Source organism: Saccostrea echinata, unplaced genomic scaffold, assembly GCF_033153115.1.
Source record: "Saccostrea echinata isolate AGI-Se365-2 ecotype Australia unplaced genomic scaffold, CSIRO_AGI_Sech_v1 ptg000022l, whole genome shotgun sequence".
Classification (NCBI taxonomy): Eukaryota; Metazoa; Mollusca; class Bivalvia; order Ostreida; family Ostreidae; genus Saccostrea; species Saccostrea echinata.
In genome coordinates, this window is record NW_026889771.1 from 16,394,251 (window position 1) to 16,408,630 (window position 14,380).

The window sequence follows — 14,380 nt, forward strand, 5'->3', positions numbered from 1 at the left end:
TTATGACTACAAGGTTAATTTTGGAATTATCTTATAAAAAGTACATTTTAAATGACTTTTTAAAAGTCATTTAATTTGGGAATGTTTATTTTCTAGAGTAGAAGCATACCACTTAATGGCATGCCTGGCACTGAAACTCGACTTTTTATAGCAGACTCTGAGATCTGTTGGTTTGTATCCTGTCTTTTGCTTCACAGACTCGTGTCTAGCTGTCGAGTCAGCTTGATCCGAACGCTCAGACTGAAATAAACAGAAGAAAATAAAATACTGACGGAATCTTTAACGGACAAGAGCCTTCTTTTCATATATGACACCTATACATGTACCAGGTGATTAAAATGCTCCATGTAATAAAAAAAAATTACCAAAAAATGAACATATTGTTTTAATTAAGGACAGATGATACAATAAAAAAATATTTTTGGACCTATTTTGGTTGTAAATGATGCAAATATCAAATCAATTTCTAAAATATTAAGAACTTGTAAACTTTCTATGGTGTTCAAAATTGGACCTTTCTGCAATTACCCCTTTAAAACTATACATGTCTTAGATTCTCTTTATAAGACATATGTGATATTTTGAATAAAAAATTAAAAATTTAATCGGTTAAATCAAACTTATTCATTTTACATTGTACTTATATAAACTTGATAAAGTTGTTATTTTCATGGAATTTGAAAAAACTTTAGGGTTTATTGAACAAAACTATTAACAGACTAGAGGACTCTAAAATCACTATAGGGCATCCGCTTTATAGATGTGGCACCCAAGTATATCTTTATAATATTTTAAAAGAAAAGAAAAACACTTAGCCCAGGTATCACTATCAAAAACCTTATTTATTAAGTTTATACTAACGATAACCATTGGAAAGGGTAATACCGTGTATAAGGTTGAACAGAAAAACAACCAATTAAAGTAGTTTGTAATCCTTTGTTATCCAATTATCCACTCAGTCCTGGCTTTTTTTATATATACCACATGACTTGGGTGTTGCTCTTAGACACAAGTCTTCGTGTTTCCGTTTCTTTGGTTAAGCGACCTGGAAAGCTGTAATGGAAGCAAAAATTGACATAATTTATTATACGATTTTTTGTGACGTACTTTAGGTTTACTAGATACATGTAGAAGTGGAAAATCTTTGTACTTTTCAATAGATTATCTGTGAAAAGGACCGTTGCAATACACTCAGATGAATTATTTATTCATTATACAATATATAATATTAATTTTGGGGATTAAAAACTAATGCATGTGAACTATGTGACGTTCAGAATCCCCCTGGAGGTTCCAATGTGGTAAACTGGTGAAGAATCCACAGAAATGGCTTAATGACAAGCGGTAGTAATACCTAAATAATCTTACCAATTCACCATCATCCTATAAAAGGTCCATATCAAAGAAAGTCTGGATTAAATCTAATTCAATGAATGAAGAAAGTGAGAATGAATAACCGGATGTAGAAAATATATAAAATAAATGTTCTTTTACTTTATTATATTATTCAACATTTTCAGCCTTGAAAAGAACTCTTTAACAGTCAACGGTAGTGAATTTGAGTTATCGCTCCTTTACTCGATTCCAAAACTTCATAAAAATCCATGCAAACAAAGATCTAGCAAATGATCTACTAGACTCTCTTTAGGTCACCTGAGTCAATCAGGTGACTTTTCGTCCGTCGTCGTGCGATAACATTTGAACATTTTCAGCTTCTTGTTTGAAACTGCTCAACCAATTTCAATCAATTTTGGCATACTATGGTATGAAGGGAAACAAAAATTGTGAATTTCATAGTTTCTGCCCCCTGGAGCCTGAGGGGTGGGACTAAAACCACCAAAATTAATACAATCTTAAAAAAATCTTCTTCTTTACTCCTGGACATCAAGCAGTCAAACTGTTGGCATGAGTCCTCTACCAGAATTGTGAAATTCATGACCCCAGGGTCTGGCGTTCTGGTGCTAGGGCGGGACTTTGTTGAATATATAGTTAAAATGCATTATTTCTTAAAAAATCTTCCCCTCTGCTCCTGGGTACATAATTATGATGAAGAAGGGTGTCTCTTCCTAAATTGTGAATTTCATGCCCCCCTTGGTCAGGGGTTCTGGTGTTAGGGCGGGGCTCTAATGATTATATAGTGAAAATGCAATTATTCCTTGAAAATCCCCTCCTCTGCTCCTGGCTATTAAGCCGATAAACTAAGTACACAGTTATGATGAGGAGGTGTGTCTCTTCCAAAATTGTGATTTCTTGGCTCCTGGGTCAGGGGTTTGGTGTTAGGGTGGGGTTGTAATGATTATATAGTTAAAATGCAAAAATTCTTTGAAATTTTCTCCTCTGCTCCTAGATTTTAATTCCAAAATTGTCAAAGATGTGGCTCAAGGTTCAGGGGTCTGGTTTAGTTATTAAATAGTGAAAATGCGACAATTCTTTGAAAATCTTTTCCTCTGTTCCTGAGTATTAAGCCGATGAAATAAGTACATAATTAGGATGAAGAAGGGTGCCTCTTCCAAAATTGTGAAAGATATGGCCCCTGGGTCAGGGGTCCGGGGGGGGGGGTATTTATTATATACTGAAAATGAATTAATGCTTTGTAAATCTTCTCCTCCGCCCCTTGGTATTAAGCAAACAAACTAAATGCATAGTTATGAAGAACAAGGGTGCCTCTTCCAAAATTGTGAATTTCATGACCCTTAGGTCATCAAGTCGAGTAAATATACAGGCATTAGAGATTTCTCTTTGTGTTCTTAACTGTAGCACTAGGCAAGTGACAAAAACATATCTGTATATATTGAATACCTTACACACTAAGCAAGTGTTCATTGTACATGTATATTTTGCACTCATTATAATCACAGGCACTTGGGGTATGGATCCCTCCCTTTCCATTTTTTTCTTTTTAAATCTGGGATCAAGTCACCTTTTTCCTGTTTTTGTATTCTAATAAGCACTATATGCTATATCGGTAATTTAACCCCTTTATCTCTATTGGCTGTTTTTAAATATATCGTTTTCGACTGACACTCTCATTTTATGTGTCAGTCGAAAACGATATATTTGAAAACAGCTTATAGAGACAAAAGGGTCACATTACTGATGACATATAGTGCATATTAGAATACAAAAATAGGAAAAAAGTGACTTGATCTCAGATTTAAAATGAAAAAAAAAATGGAAAGGGGGGTCCTTACCCCAAGTGCCTGTGATTATCATCCCTGTAAGACTTAAGAAAACCAAGTGCGATCCCAAGGAGATCACTCGCGTCTCGCATGTTACAATTAGCAAGGGTATTTTTTACCAGATTTTTGAAATTCATGGGCAACATAGCTTCGTCTATCAGTTAATTTTGGTTTATACTTCTATGGATCCTTTACAGTGTTGTATAATACTTAGGTGACCGTTAAGGCCCTTGAGCCTCTTGTTTTACTCCTCACAAAACTATTAAATGCTTTGAGGTAGTTCTTGAGATGTACTGACTACTGCAACATATTCATCAATATGGGTTCTCAAAACCATTAAAGAACTAAAACAATTTTTTTCCAAATTCAACAAAATCAAAATATATGGCTTTTAATCACTTCAAAGAATCATATCTCACGATATATTTTAAAGACCAGCAGGCTTGTTGATATCAATTCCATTTACAACAAGAACGGAACTGTTACTTTTCAGATACCTGTATATTGTGATTGGTCATCTATAGAACTACTGTGATAAAAGGATTCTGATTTTACACACAAGTACTCTGAAGATGACATTAAAAGATGTTGGAGTTCCTCATTTACAATTAATATGTATGTAGTCTTTGGAGACCAGGTCTTCCAACCGTTGAAATTCCCCGGCATTGGTACAAATTGTGCTCCTTTATCAGCCTACCTTTTTTGTATTTTTATAAAACAGATTTTATTCAGAAACTTCTACAAAAGAAAAAGAAAATTTTGCAATAGCCTCCAATTCGACATAAAGATGTATTTTATGCTAGTATTTATTTTCATTCCAATGCAGATAATTATCGATAACGTGGCACCTTCAATAAGATACTTCGTAACCTTCACCCCCCCTTTTTTTTTCTTGTTTGATAACACAAGAACTAAAACATTCGCCGTTAAATAAATATATGTACAGGCTAGGACACTGTATTAGAAAAAATAGCATTTGATTTATGTGTAATTGAAAAATCCCACATTAACTAATTAGAGTAAATAAACCTAGCCTAAAGTAATACTTGGTTGCCTTCTCGTAATATCCCACCTTTCTTCCCTTTTATGAACAAGTGACTTACCAGAAAGTAAACAAGCACTTGAGGCGGGGGTCATCCAAGCACTAACAGCTTCCGTGGCTCCATTTCCTTTTGGACGCTTTAAGCTAATTAGCAAACAGTGCTTTGAAAAGCAATGGTAGCAATTTTATTACAAGTTTAAACTGAGTCGACATAATGAAGATGGAATGTAACATTTCGTACATCTTCAAATACCCACGGGTGATCTCATCTCATGGGTAAAAGACGAGATCACCCATGGGTATCCGACGATGCATTTCATAAAATCTTCAAAATTTTGATTAGGAAACAAAGGTTATTTCCTTGAATGCTTTTAGTACTATAGTCTCATGAGCGCTTCTACCTCATATTAGATGAATCACTTGTCTTCAGATATTATTAAACATTAAAGTTATATCATTTACAATCCTTTTTTAGTCCGGTTGTACAGATGCGACTTGAAAAAAAGAAACAATTCAAAAACAAAAATAAATTAATAAATAAAAACAAATCCATTCATCGAACCCAGTCCATAAATGTATAATGTTTATTTAAACTGTACATGTAGATCTATAACTACAAGCCCAAGAAATTATGCCATGGTTTTACAAATTATTATCCTCATTCACTCGTGATCGACTAAATAACCAGTTCATAATGATAAAAATATGATAATAATACATGTATATATAATGAGCTATCAAAGAAATCCCAACATATCCGAAATGCACTTTAAAATGCTTCTGGACATTGTGAACATTCAATCTATTTATTGTTTACAATAAACATCTACTAGTATGGTATACATGTACTAGTATTACAACTGGGCAAATATTTATATTTATAGGTAGGGACGAAGCAATCAGTGTTTTTCAAAGATGGTGGGAGGGGGATGGAGGGGAAATGGAGCAGCCAAACAATAACTGACAAAGATTAGAAATTAAGTCTTCTAAGATAGTTTAACTTCGTTGGCCTCACTGAAGACTAAGATATGTCGTAAATTCGTCCTACATGTAAGATAGCTTCATAAGCATACCTGCTGTTTATTAACATTTGCCTCAGATTACACAAATTTTATAGGTACATAATAAAGTATTTTTTTTACTGTACAAATTCGAGAATTTTGTTACATAGTCGAAGCAGAAGAGAACATACTAAGTTTATTTTGCACATACAGTAAAACTCCTTTAGTACGAACACGGATATAACGAATTAACGGATATGGCGAAGTTTCTTGCAATCCCCGGCGAAATTCTTAAAAATTCTCTGTAAAATTTTACGAATATAGCAAACTCGGGTATAGCGAATTAACTGTTATAGCGAACTGAGTTGTGTCCCCTGTAAGTAAAAAATAACGAAATTTACATCTTTTACAGCGAATTTTCAAAGATCTAATATATATATATATATATATATATATATATATATATATATATATATATATATATATATATATATATATATATATATATATATATATATATTAATATTGAACTGACATTAATTTTATATTTATATCTGAAACTTAATTCATTCGAAAAACTTTTGAAGTCCAAGGTAATTTTTGTATTTTATACTTCCTTGAATACTTTTGGTAGTCATACTCAAATGAATAAAAATTATATTGCGAATTCGCATTGTATGCTTTAAGGAATACGTTATACGGATATAACAAATTACGGATATAGCAAAGTAAATTTGCAGGTCCCCAGAACTTTGCTATAACCAAGTTTTACTGCAGTTTAGAAAGCGTACTTAACAATGGCTGAATGCAGTTCGTCACATTCTTTTTATGTCATAGTTGGAAAAATATTTTATATGAAATAGGATTTGAAATTAAGTCCTATTCATTTTTTGAGAAACCTGATAATTCTGTTCTATATATTAACTGACAAGATTTGTTATCACATAAAAAAAAATTAGTATTATTTTCAGATGATTACTGCAAACAATACATTGTATATTTAATTCTTTCTTCTACATATACTTATTTCTTCTTTGATGAATTTTGAAATTAGACAGTAATAATCATAAATATTTATAATTTTGTTTGAATAAACAAACTACCAGAGTTTGGGTCTTCCTCTTGCAAATCGCCGCGCTGATTTCAAGATGTCATGTGACCTCTTTACACCAACAGCTTTCATATGTGGCTGCAGTATTTGGTATTAGTCATTTAATAGTCGGACGTTCTAAAAGAAATATTAGTATGTGGGAGAAATTAACATTGGTTTGTGTAGTGTCAATACTGATCACAAACAATTTAGGTGAGTACCATTTATTTTACTGGTGTCGATTTTGGTGAAAATATGATTGATTATGTGCATTATGCATGTTGAAAGTAATTTATAACTTAAACATTTTCATTCTTAACTCTTACTAGATTTTTAAAAAGAATACTTATTACACTGTAATTTATGAAAATGGATAAACAAAATTAGAAAATTCAAGTTGAAGTCTTGTATAAAAATGAGAGATTTTCTTCAATCCCCACCTCCATTTGCGCTTTTATTACCAACATGACAGAATGTTTATAGAAGACAATTCATGCGTAATAATTTTGGGAATGCAAATCAGCAGTACAATTACGTACCTTTTATTAAATAGGTAAATCTAATTTGACAATGGTAAATAATCTACATATCATTAAAAGAAAGTACGGTAAATAACTTTAATCTGGGAACCAACATCATTAAAACTGTCCTAATTATCATCTGTCTTATTAATTCTGAAAAGGGGATAGGAAGCGACCGAGTGCGTTATGTGTTAGTACTCTAGGGACGGAAGTCACTATACAAATCAGATAATGATATAAAGCCAGCCTCAAGTAGCACAGTAAAGAAAAAGCGGGGGGAGGCTTAGTACCCCCGAAAAGATTTAGGTAAATTGTAAGAGAATCAGTCGTAAGAGGTCACGAATTCATGTGTCAGACAGTAATCTGAGTCAAATCTTCCTCAGTGTGTATATTTACATTTCTTTTTCCATTTAATGATGTATCACAAGTGTTTAATCTATTTATCCCTGTACTCCTCATGTAGACGCCCATTTCTTAAGAACATATAATTCCATGGTCATATATATAGCGTGGACAAAGGAAATGCAATTAAATATCTATTAGATAAAAAAAAGTGTTCTTTTCCCCCTTCATGATGCTCTTTGACAAATTTCACAATAAATGTCTTATACGAGGAGTTGGGTAAGACTGCCCTTAGACCAGATGTCCAGACTTTCTTCGTTAAGGATTGTTATAATATATTCTATCACAAAATATCATGTTGTATTAATATCATCATGTTTATAAAAATCCCTAAATATCTGAGACTTTCATTCCAACATTTATCCATTCAGTGTCGTGTACAATTTTAATATTTCTAAGAAAGACCTCACTTGTTTCCTGTTCCATAGATACTATTGTCTATATGACATTTTATTTTACAAATACGTGTATTCCAAAACCATTGATTTTGTACTACTTCTGGTCCTGTAATGTATTTATGTGTAAACCCAAAGTACACAAATGACAGTATCTGGACTGCATGTTCTATTACTGTTCTACGTGTTAATTTGAAATAAACAGCGTGCAGGTTAACAATAAATTCATTATAGACATTTTCTCTACAACATAATTTTTAAAAGGTTTATTTTTATTATACTTATTTTAACCTCCGAATAATGCCTTTTTTTTCTTGAACAATTTTTTTCTAACTATTTTAATGACCTTGTACATTTCTAGATTTCTAGTTAGATAACCGTTAATTATAATTTGGAAAACTTTTTTCACGTTTAGAGGTGTTTTCCTGTTATAAGTAGATCGCCTTTTTTAATTCAAACAAGTCAATTTGTTCGATACTTAAGGCAGTACTGATAAAAATGTAATTTCAGACATTCAGGCGTCTCAATGTCTCCACAATACTTAGACTTTGTAAACAGGGGATATGCCTCAATGCTCAAATGTTTTCTTTTCTTGTGTCCGAGTGTCTTTCTTTCCTTTTCTTTATAATGATACATGGCTTGTAAGATTTCCTACATCGCACACCATTTGATTGTCACTCAAATTAACAACTCTTTAAAATGGTAATAATTATATATATATATATATATATATATATATATATATATATATATATATATATATATATATATATATATATATATATATATATATCTCATGAAGTCATGTTTTAGAAGAACACAGTCTTTGACTAGATGATTTAAGAAATTATTGTTCCTCAAATTTGAATGCGGAGTAGTTGAACTCAGTTTACTAGGGCACACAGTCTGTAAAGTCTAAGAAAAACTTTTTTCTCACATCTGTATAGATTTTTCTTCTCACAAGAAATAAAGTTTGCACACACCACAACTTGACACGACGCTACTAAATCACAGAGATGAGAGAATTTAATACACAATGATTATTTTGTAATATGTATAAATATATCTTTTTAACACGTTAATTCAGTTAAAAGCACCTGCAAGGCCTGAACAGAATTCATTTGAACCACCCTTCGTAAAATATCTCGCTGTTTTATTGAACTTCTTTTTCAAACATAATTTTCTTTTGATGAATAGTTTTTATCTCAGTCCTTAATTATATGTTGTACAGTAAATCAGATAGTTATACCAGAGGAATATTAATAAAAAACAAGATGTGTTTGTGAAACACTGATGCCCCCGTATGGCAACCTATAGCAAAGGTTAAACTTTCTCAAATGCAAATAAAAGTTGCTACCCAAAGTAAGGCCTCGTCTCGAGAAATATACCTGTGAAATATGAAAGTCCTAGCAGCAACCATTGAATAGATATGGAATAGGTTAAAAGTTTCAAAAGTAAGTCAAACATCAAGGTCAAATGGTCAAACTTAATGGTGCCCAAGGAAAGGCCTTCTCACAAGAAATACACATGTGAAATATGAAAGCCATAGCACAAATCGTTCAAAAGTTATGGCCAAGGTTAAAGTTTTCCAAAATGGGTCAAATTCCAAGGTCAATGTCAATGGATTACAATTGTTGGTATCCAAAGGAAGGTTTTGTCACAAGGAATGGACATGTTAAATTTGAAAGCCCTAGCACCAACTGTGCAAAAGTTATGGCCAAGCTTACAGTTTTCCAAAAGTAGGACAAACTCTAAGGTCAAGGTCAAAGGGTCAAAGTTGTTGGTATCCAAATGAAAGTCTTATCACAAGGATTATATATATGAAGTATGAAAGCCGTAGCACCAACCGTTCAAAAGTTATGGCCAAGGTTAAAGTTCTCCAAAAGTAGGTCAAACTCCAAGGTCAAAGGGTCAAAGTTGTTGGTATCCAAAGGAAGGTCTTGTCACAAGGATAACATGTGTCAAGTATGAAAGCCCTAGCACCAACCATTCAAAAGTTATGGCCGACGTTAAGGTTTTCCAAAAGTAGGTCAAACTCCAAGGTCAAAGTCAATGATAAAAGTTGTTGGTATCCAAAGGAAGGTCGTGTCACAAGAATTAAATGAGTAAAATATGAAAGCCCTAGCACCAACCGTTCAAAAATTATGGCCAATGTTAAAGTTTTTGCAAAACTGGGTCAAACTCCAGGGTCAAGGTCAAAGGGTCAAAGTTGTTGGTATTCAAAGGAAGGTCTTGTCACAAGAATAACATGTGAAGTATGAAAGCCCTAGCACATCGTTCAAAAGTTATGGCCAAGGTCGAAGTTAGATAAAATTTTGCAAAACTGGGTCAAACTCCAAGTTCAAGGTCAAAAGGTCAAACATAATGGTACCCAAAGAAAGATCTTGTCACAAGAAATACACATGTGAAATATGAAAGCCATAGCTTCAACCAATCAAAAGTTATGGGCAATGTTAAAGTTTTTGCGGACAAACAGACGAACGGACAGGACAAAAACTATATACCCCAGAATCTTCGATACATGGGCATAAAAATAGAATAGAAATGATACAGCACAATAACATTAAATATTTACAACAAAACTCTAACTTTTAATCTAGATTTTACCTAACTGTTTCCTGTGTTCTTTCCTTTCCTTCAACATTCATTTGTGCACCATGCTTGGTGAACAATAGGCCCAGCAATAAAAAGAAACTTTACAGTTTCCAATTATTGTTTTTACAGTCCAGTCTGAACTGACTTGCACCCCACCGTGGAAGAAGGTTCACCGTGGCTGTTACCTTTTTAAGAAGGATCTGGTCACGTGGTACGAGGCCAGGCAGACCTGTCAGGATGAGGGAGGTTACTTAGCCTCCATGTCCAGTAGAGCAGAAACGGTAAAGTGCTTTATTTCCATGTCCAGTAGAGTAGAAACGGTAAAGTGCTTTATTTCCATGTCCAGTAGAGTAGAAACGGTAAAGTGTTTTATTTCCATGTCCAGTAGAGTAGAAACGGTAAAGTGCTTTATTTCCATGTCCAGTAGAGTAGAAACGGTAAAGTTCTTTATTTCCATGTCCAGTAGAGTAGAAACGGTAAAGTTCTTTATTTCCATGTCCAGTAGAGCAGAAACGGTAAAGTGTTTTATTTCCATGTCCAGTAGAGCAGAAACGGTAAAGTGCTTTATTTCCATGTCCAGTAGACTAGAAACGGTAAAGTGTTTTATTTCCATGTCCAGTAGAGTAGAAACGGTAAAGTTCATTATTTCCATGTCCAGTAGAGCAGAAACGGTAAAGTGTTTTATTTCCATGTCCAGTAGAGCAGAAACGGTAAAGTGCTTTATTTCCATGTCCAGTAGACTAGAAACGGTAAAGTGTTTTATTTCCATGTCCAGTAGAGTAGAAACGGTAAAGTGCTTTATTTCCATGTCCAGTAGAGTAGAAACGGTAAAGTGTTTTATTTCCATGTCCAGTAGAGCAGAAACGATAAAGTGCTTTATTTCCATGTCCAGTAGAGTAGAAACGGTAAAGTGCTTTATTTTCATAATTATTTGATGAGGAATACATGCATACATACATGCATGTATCTCATTAGGGCTGATATGATTTATTTTTCAGTGCACGAAAGGTTTATATTTTGGGGGAATTGGGGGGGGGGGGATTTCAGACCTTTCTACTCTGACTCGGCCCTTTTTTAATCATGAGGACAGTGTGTATTTTTCTTAACAAAACATTAATATTCTGTTGTGTCTGTTCATTTTTATACTTTTTATATCTCCTTTTCATTAACACTCTAAAAGAATAGTCCATAAAAACCTTATATTTTTTCACCGTACTTGTGCATCTTATGCATACAATAAGCAAATCCTAGTTTTTTTTTTACTAGATGTAATTTCAGTTGACTTGTCGAGACAGAAAAGAGAAAAACATGTTAAAAGAATTCACAGATTATAACATATCACCGCTAGATAGAGAGAAAAATATCCTAAGCTTAGATAGTGTTCCCGGTGTAGAATGAACAGAGCATAGCCGAACTAGCATCACGATTTCTTCATAGAAACGTTTGTAAACAAAATAAAATTGAATTAAAAATACTTCCCGCACGAATATATAATTATATATATAGAACGTGAGTAGAATATCAGCTCTGATCCTACCTCCACCCCAACATTAGACAGTTAGCTCACGAAAAAGTTTCAATAGATTTGTATGTAACAATCATTTCAAAATTCCCAATTTCTACATCGTACTGATATAGATTTAAAAATTTCAAATTAATACAATTGGTTACGTTTATCTTAAATTTATTAAATAACAAAACAATTATATATTCCCGGTTTTTTTTAGTCAATTTATGATTAAGCCACCTTTTAAATAATATTCACCCTGCCCTTCGGGCTCGGTGAATTTTGTACTCCCCAGGAGGCTAAATCATCGTATTGACCTCAAAAAAGCAAGAATTGTATAAAATTTTGGGGCCTTGGATTTGATATGAAATTGTTGAATCATGTTAACCACAATACACAACATGTCGGTCCATGTCTCAATGTGGCCAATATTTAAGCAATAGTGTTCGATATTTCATAAAATATGTTGAAATAAATGCTTCTGTGAAATACGAATTTGCTAATTTGACTGATGTTCTGTGTAGGTAAGGGTTCTACTAAACATTCATCCTCTGATAAAGACAATATCTATGAAGCAGTGGTGGCTGGGACTGTCCCTCAATAAGACCATCGCCAAGTGGAAATGGGAAGACGGCACTGACCTTCAGACGACGGTCATGTAAGTATCAATAACGGAAACAAAGAAAACAAACGTACATATGTACCGAGGGTGATATAGGTATATCTGTCTTCGATAACCAGAAAAAAGCTTTTGTTCCCTTAAATCATGTATTAATCAATGTGTAGTTTCAATTTGTACTGACTCATGGTTCAACAGAAAACATCAAAGTTGTAAAACAAGAGGCCCATTGTCCACAATGTTCACCTGGGTCACATTGGTATTGTTGATAAATAATTATTTTCGGGCCTTTAAGTTTTGAGATATTAAATAAAATTGGTAGTTAGTCAATAAATAATAGTTTAATGTCTTTGTAGTGCTTGGAAACCAGGTGAGCCTAACAACTCTCTAAGAAAGGAAGAGTGTGGGGAAATGAATATTGCAGGCAAGCTAAACGACCAAAAATGTGACAAGTTCAACCCCTTCATCTGTGAGCAATATCCTCGTAAGTATACACACAACTGAAAGTTCGCCACATTCTTTATCTAGTAATTGGGTTTCCTGCGAGGTGCCCGGTCAATGAATTTCCTTAATAACTACGTATGTAAAAATGGAGATATGTCAAAGAAATAGATATCGAATAGATACCGGTGGATGTTCTGCCTCGATTTCTACCAAAAGAAATCCCTCGTGTGATCAGATCTGAACTCTGAAGGAAGTCTTATACTGTAGACGCACATGTACTTTTTTCCGCGTGGGATTTATTTATGCTAATATTTACACGGTCACATATTTTCCGCGAAAATTTGCCACAGTGTACTTAATGTGAATTTAGACATATAGCGGCAATCCAAGAAATTCGCATTATTTTCTACCCGCAGATTGAAAAAAAAATTGATTCCGCGGAATCATGACCCCGTGGAAAAAAGTACGCGTAAAATATTTTACTATTGTTCATGTCGACAGCAACAGCCCCACCTCCTTCCACAACCACCATCTCAAGTCCATCAGAAACAACCACCCTTCAATCTACAGCGGCGACGGAGAATCTTATACGCACAGTCAAAACTACCACATTCTTCAATCTAAATCAGACTTTTACAGAAAGTCAGACGCACGGTGAACCTGTAACATCTTCAGACGAGAACATACGAGTATCGTCATCAGTAGTCATGACAACAAAGGATGACAAAAAAGTGTACACGGAAAACCATCTGAATGATTCTAAGACAAATTCACAAATGACATCAGAACCTTCAAGTATTGTGAAAATTACCCCTAGACCTTCACCTATTTATCCTAAAACGCTAATGGCCAACGTATCGAGCCAACACAACACATCAATGGCCTCTACTAGGTTTCATAAAACACATTCTCAAAGTACAACGACTGCAATTGGAAACCAAGACAAAAATGGGTGTACACCCCTGGAAGCCTACGAAATTTCCTGGCCAAGAGCAAGCAATGGAGAGGTGGTCAGTCGTCCATGTAAAACTGGACATGGCAAGTAACTCTGAATTTTTCTCGGGGGGGGGGGGGGGTCATTATTTCTACATGTATCATAATCTCGCAATGTAGCATGATAAATGTTTGATTGTCCATTGTTTTAGGGTTTGCCAGCTGGAAGTGCGATGATGTAAAAGCAGAATGGGTGGGAAGACCTAATATTGAAGACTGTGTGTCTAAAGATGTACGAAATCTTGAATTTAGCTGCTATCCATTGTATTTCACCTTATTTGCTTTTAAAAAACTGATATTTTCATTCTTCAGTCATTTATTCTATTTGAAGTTAAGGAGAATCCTGAATCAGAAATTGGTCACAACAGAAGATGTCTCCCAGCTTACAGCAGATTTAGTGGACACTTTAGATGCTAGCAAAAGAACAGTAGCAGACATCGTGACAACATCTCGTGTGCTGAAGTCCATCTCGGACTTAAACCCAAAAGATGAAAACGATTTCAGAAATTTTGCACAAGTAATTTAGTTTTATTTAAAGTTTTACTTTCTGAAATATCATCATAAATTAAGGTGACAATGCGATATACGAGTT

General features: G+C 33.9%; 1 protein-coding gene across 1 annotated transcript in view; it reads left to right on the forward strand.

Annotated features, from left to right (window-relative positions):
- LOC133190548 (adhesion G protein-coupled receptor L1-like) overlaps positions 1–14,380 on the forward strand; it is a 185,637-nt gene that overhangs the window by 166,421 nt on the left and 4,836 nt on the right. Inside the window, exons 2-8 of the mRNA XM_061326234.1 lie at positions 6,465–6,525; positions 10,355–10,506; positions 12,257–12,390; positions 12,708–12,835; positions 13,297–13,833; positions 13,941–14,020; positions 14,120–14,305. Coding sequence (XP_061182218.1) covers positions 6,468–6,525; positions 10,355–10,506; positions 12,257–12,390; positions 12,708–12,835; positions 13,297–13,833; positions 13,941–14,020; positions 14,120–14,305 — 1,275 coding nt within the window. The 5' untranslated portion in view covers positions 6,465–6,467. The remainder of the gene's footprint in view (positions 1–6,464; positions 6,526–10,354; positions 10,507–12,256; positions 12,391–12,707; positions 12,836–13,296; positions 13,834–13,940; positions 14,021–14,119; positions 14,306–14,380) is intronic.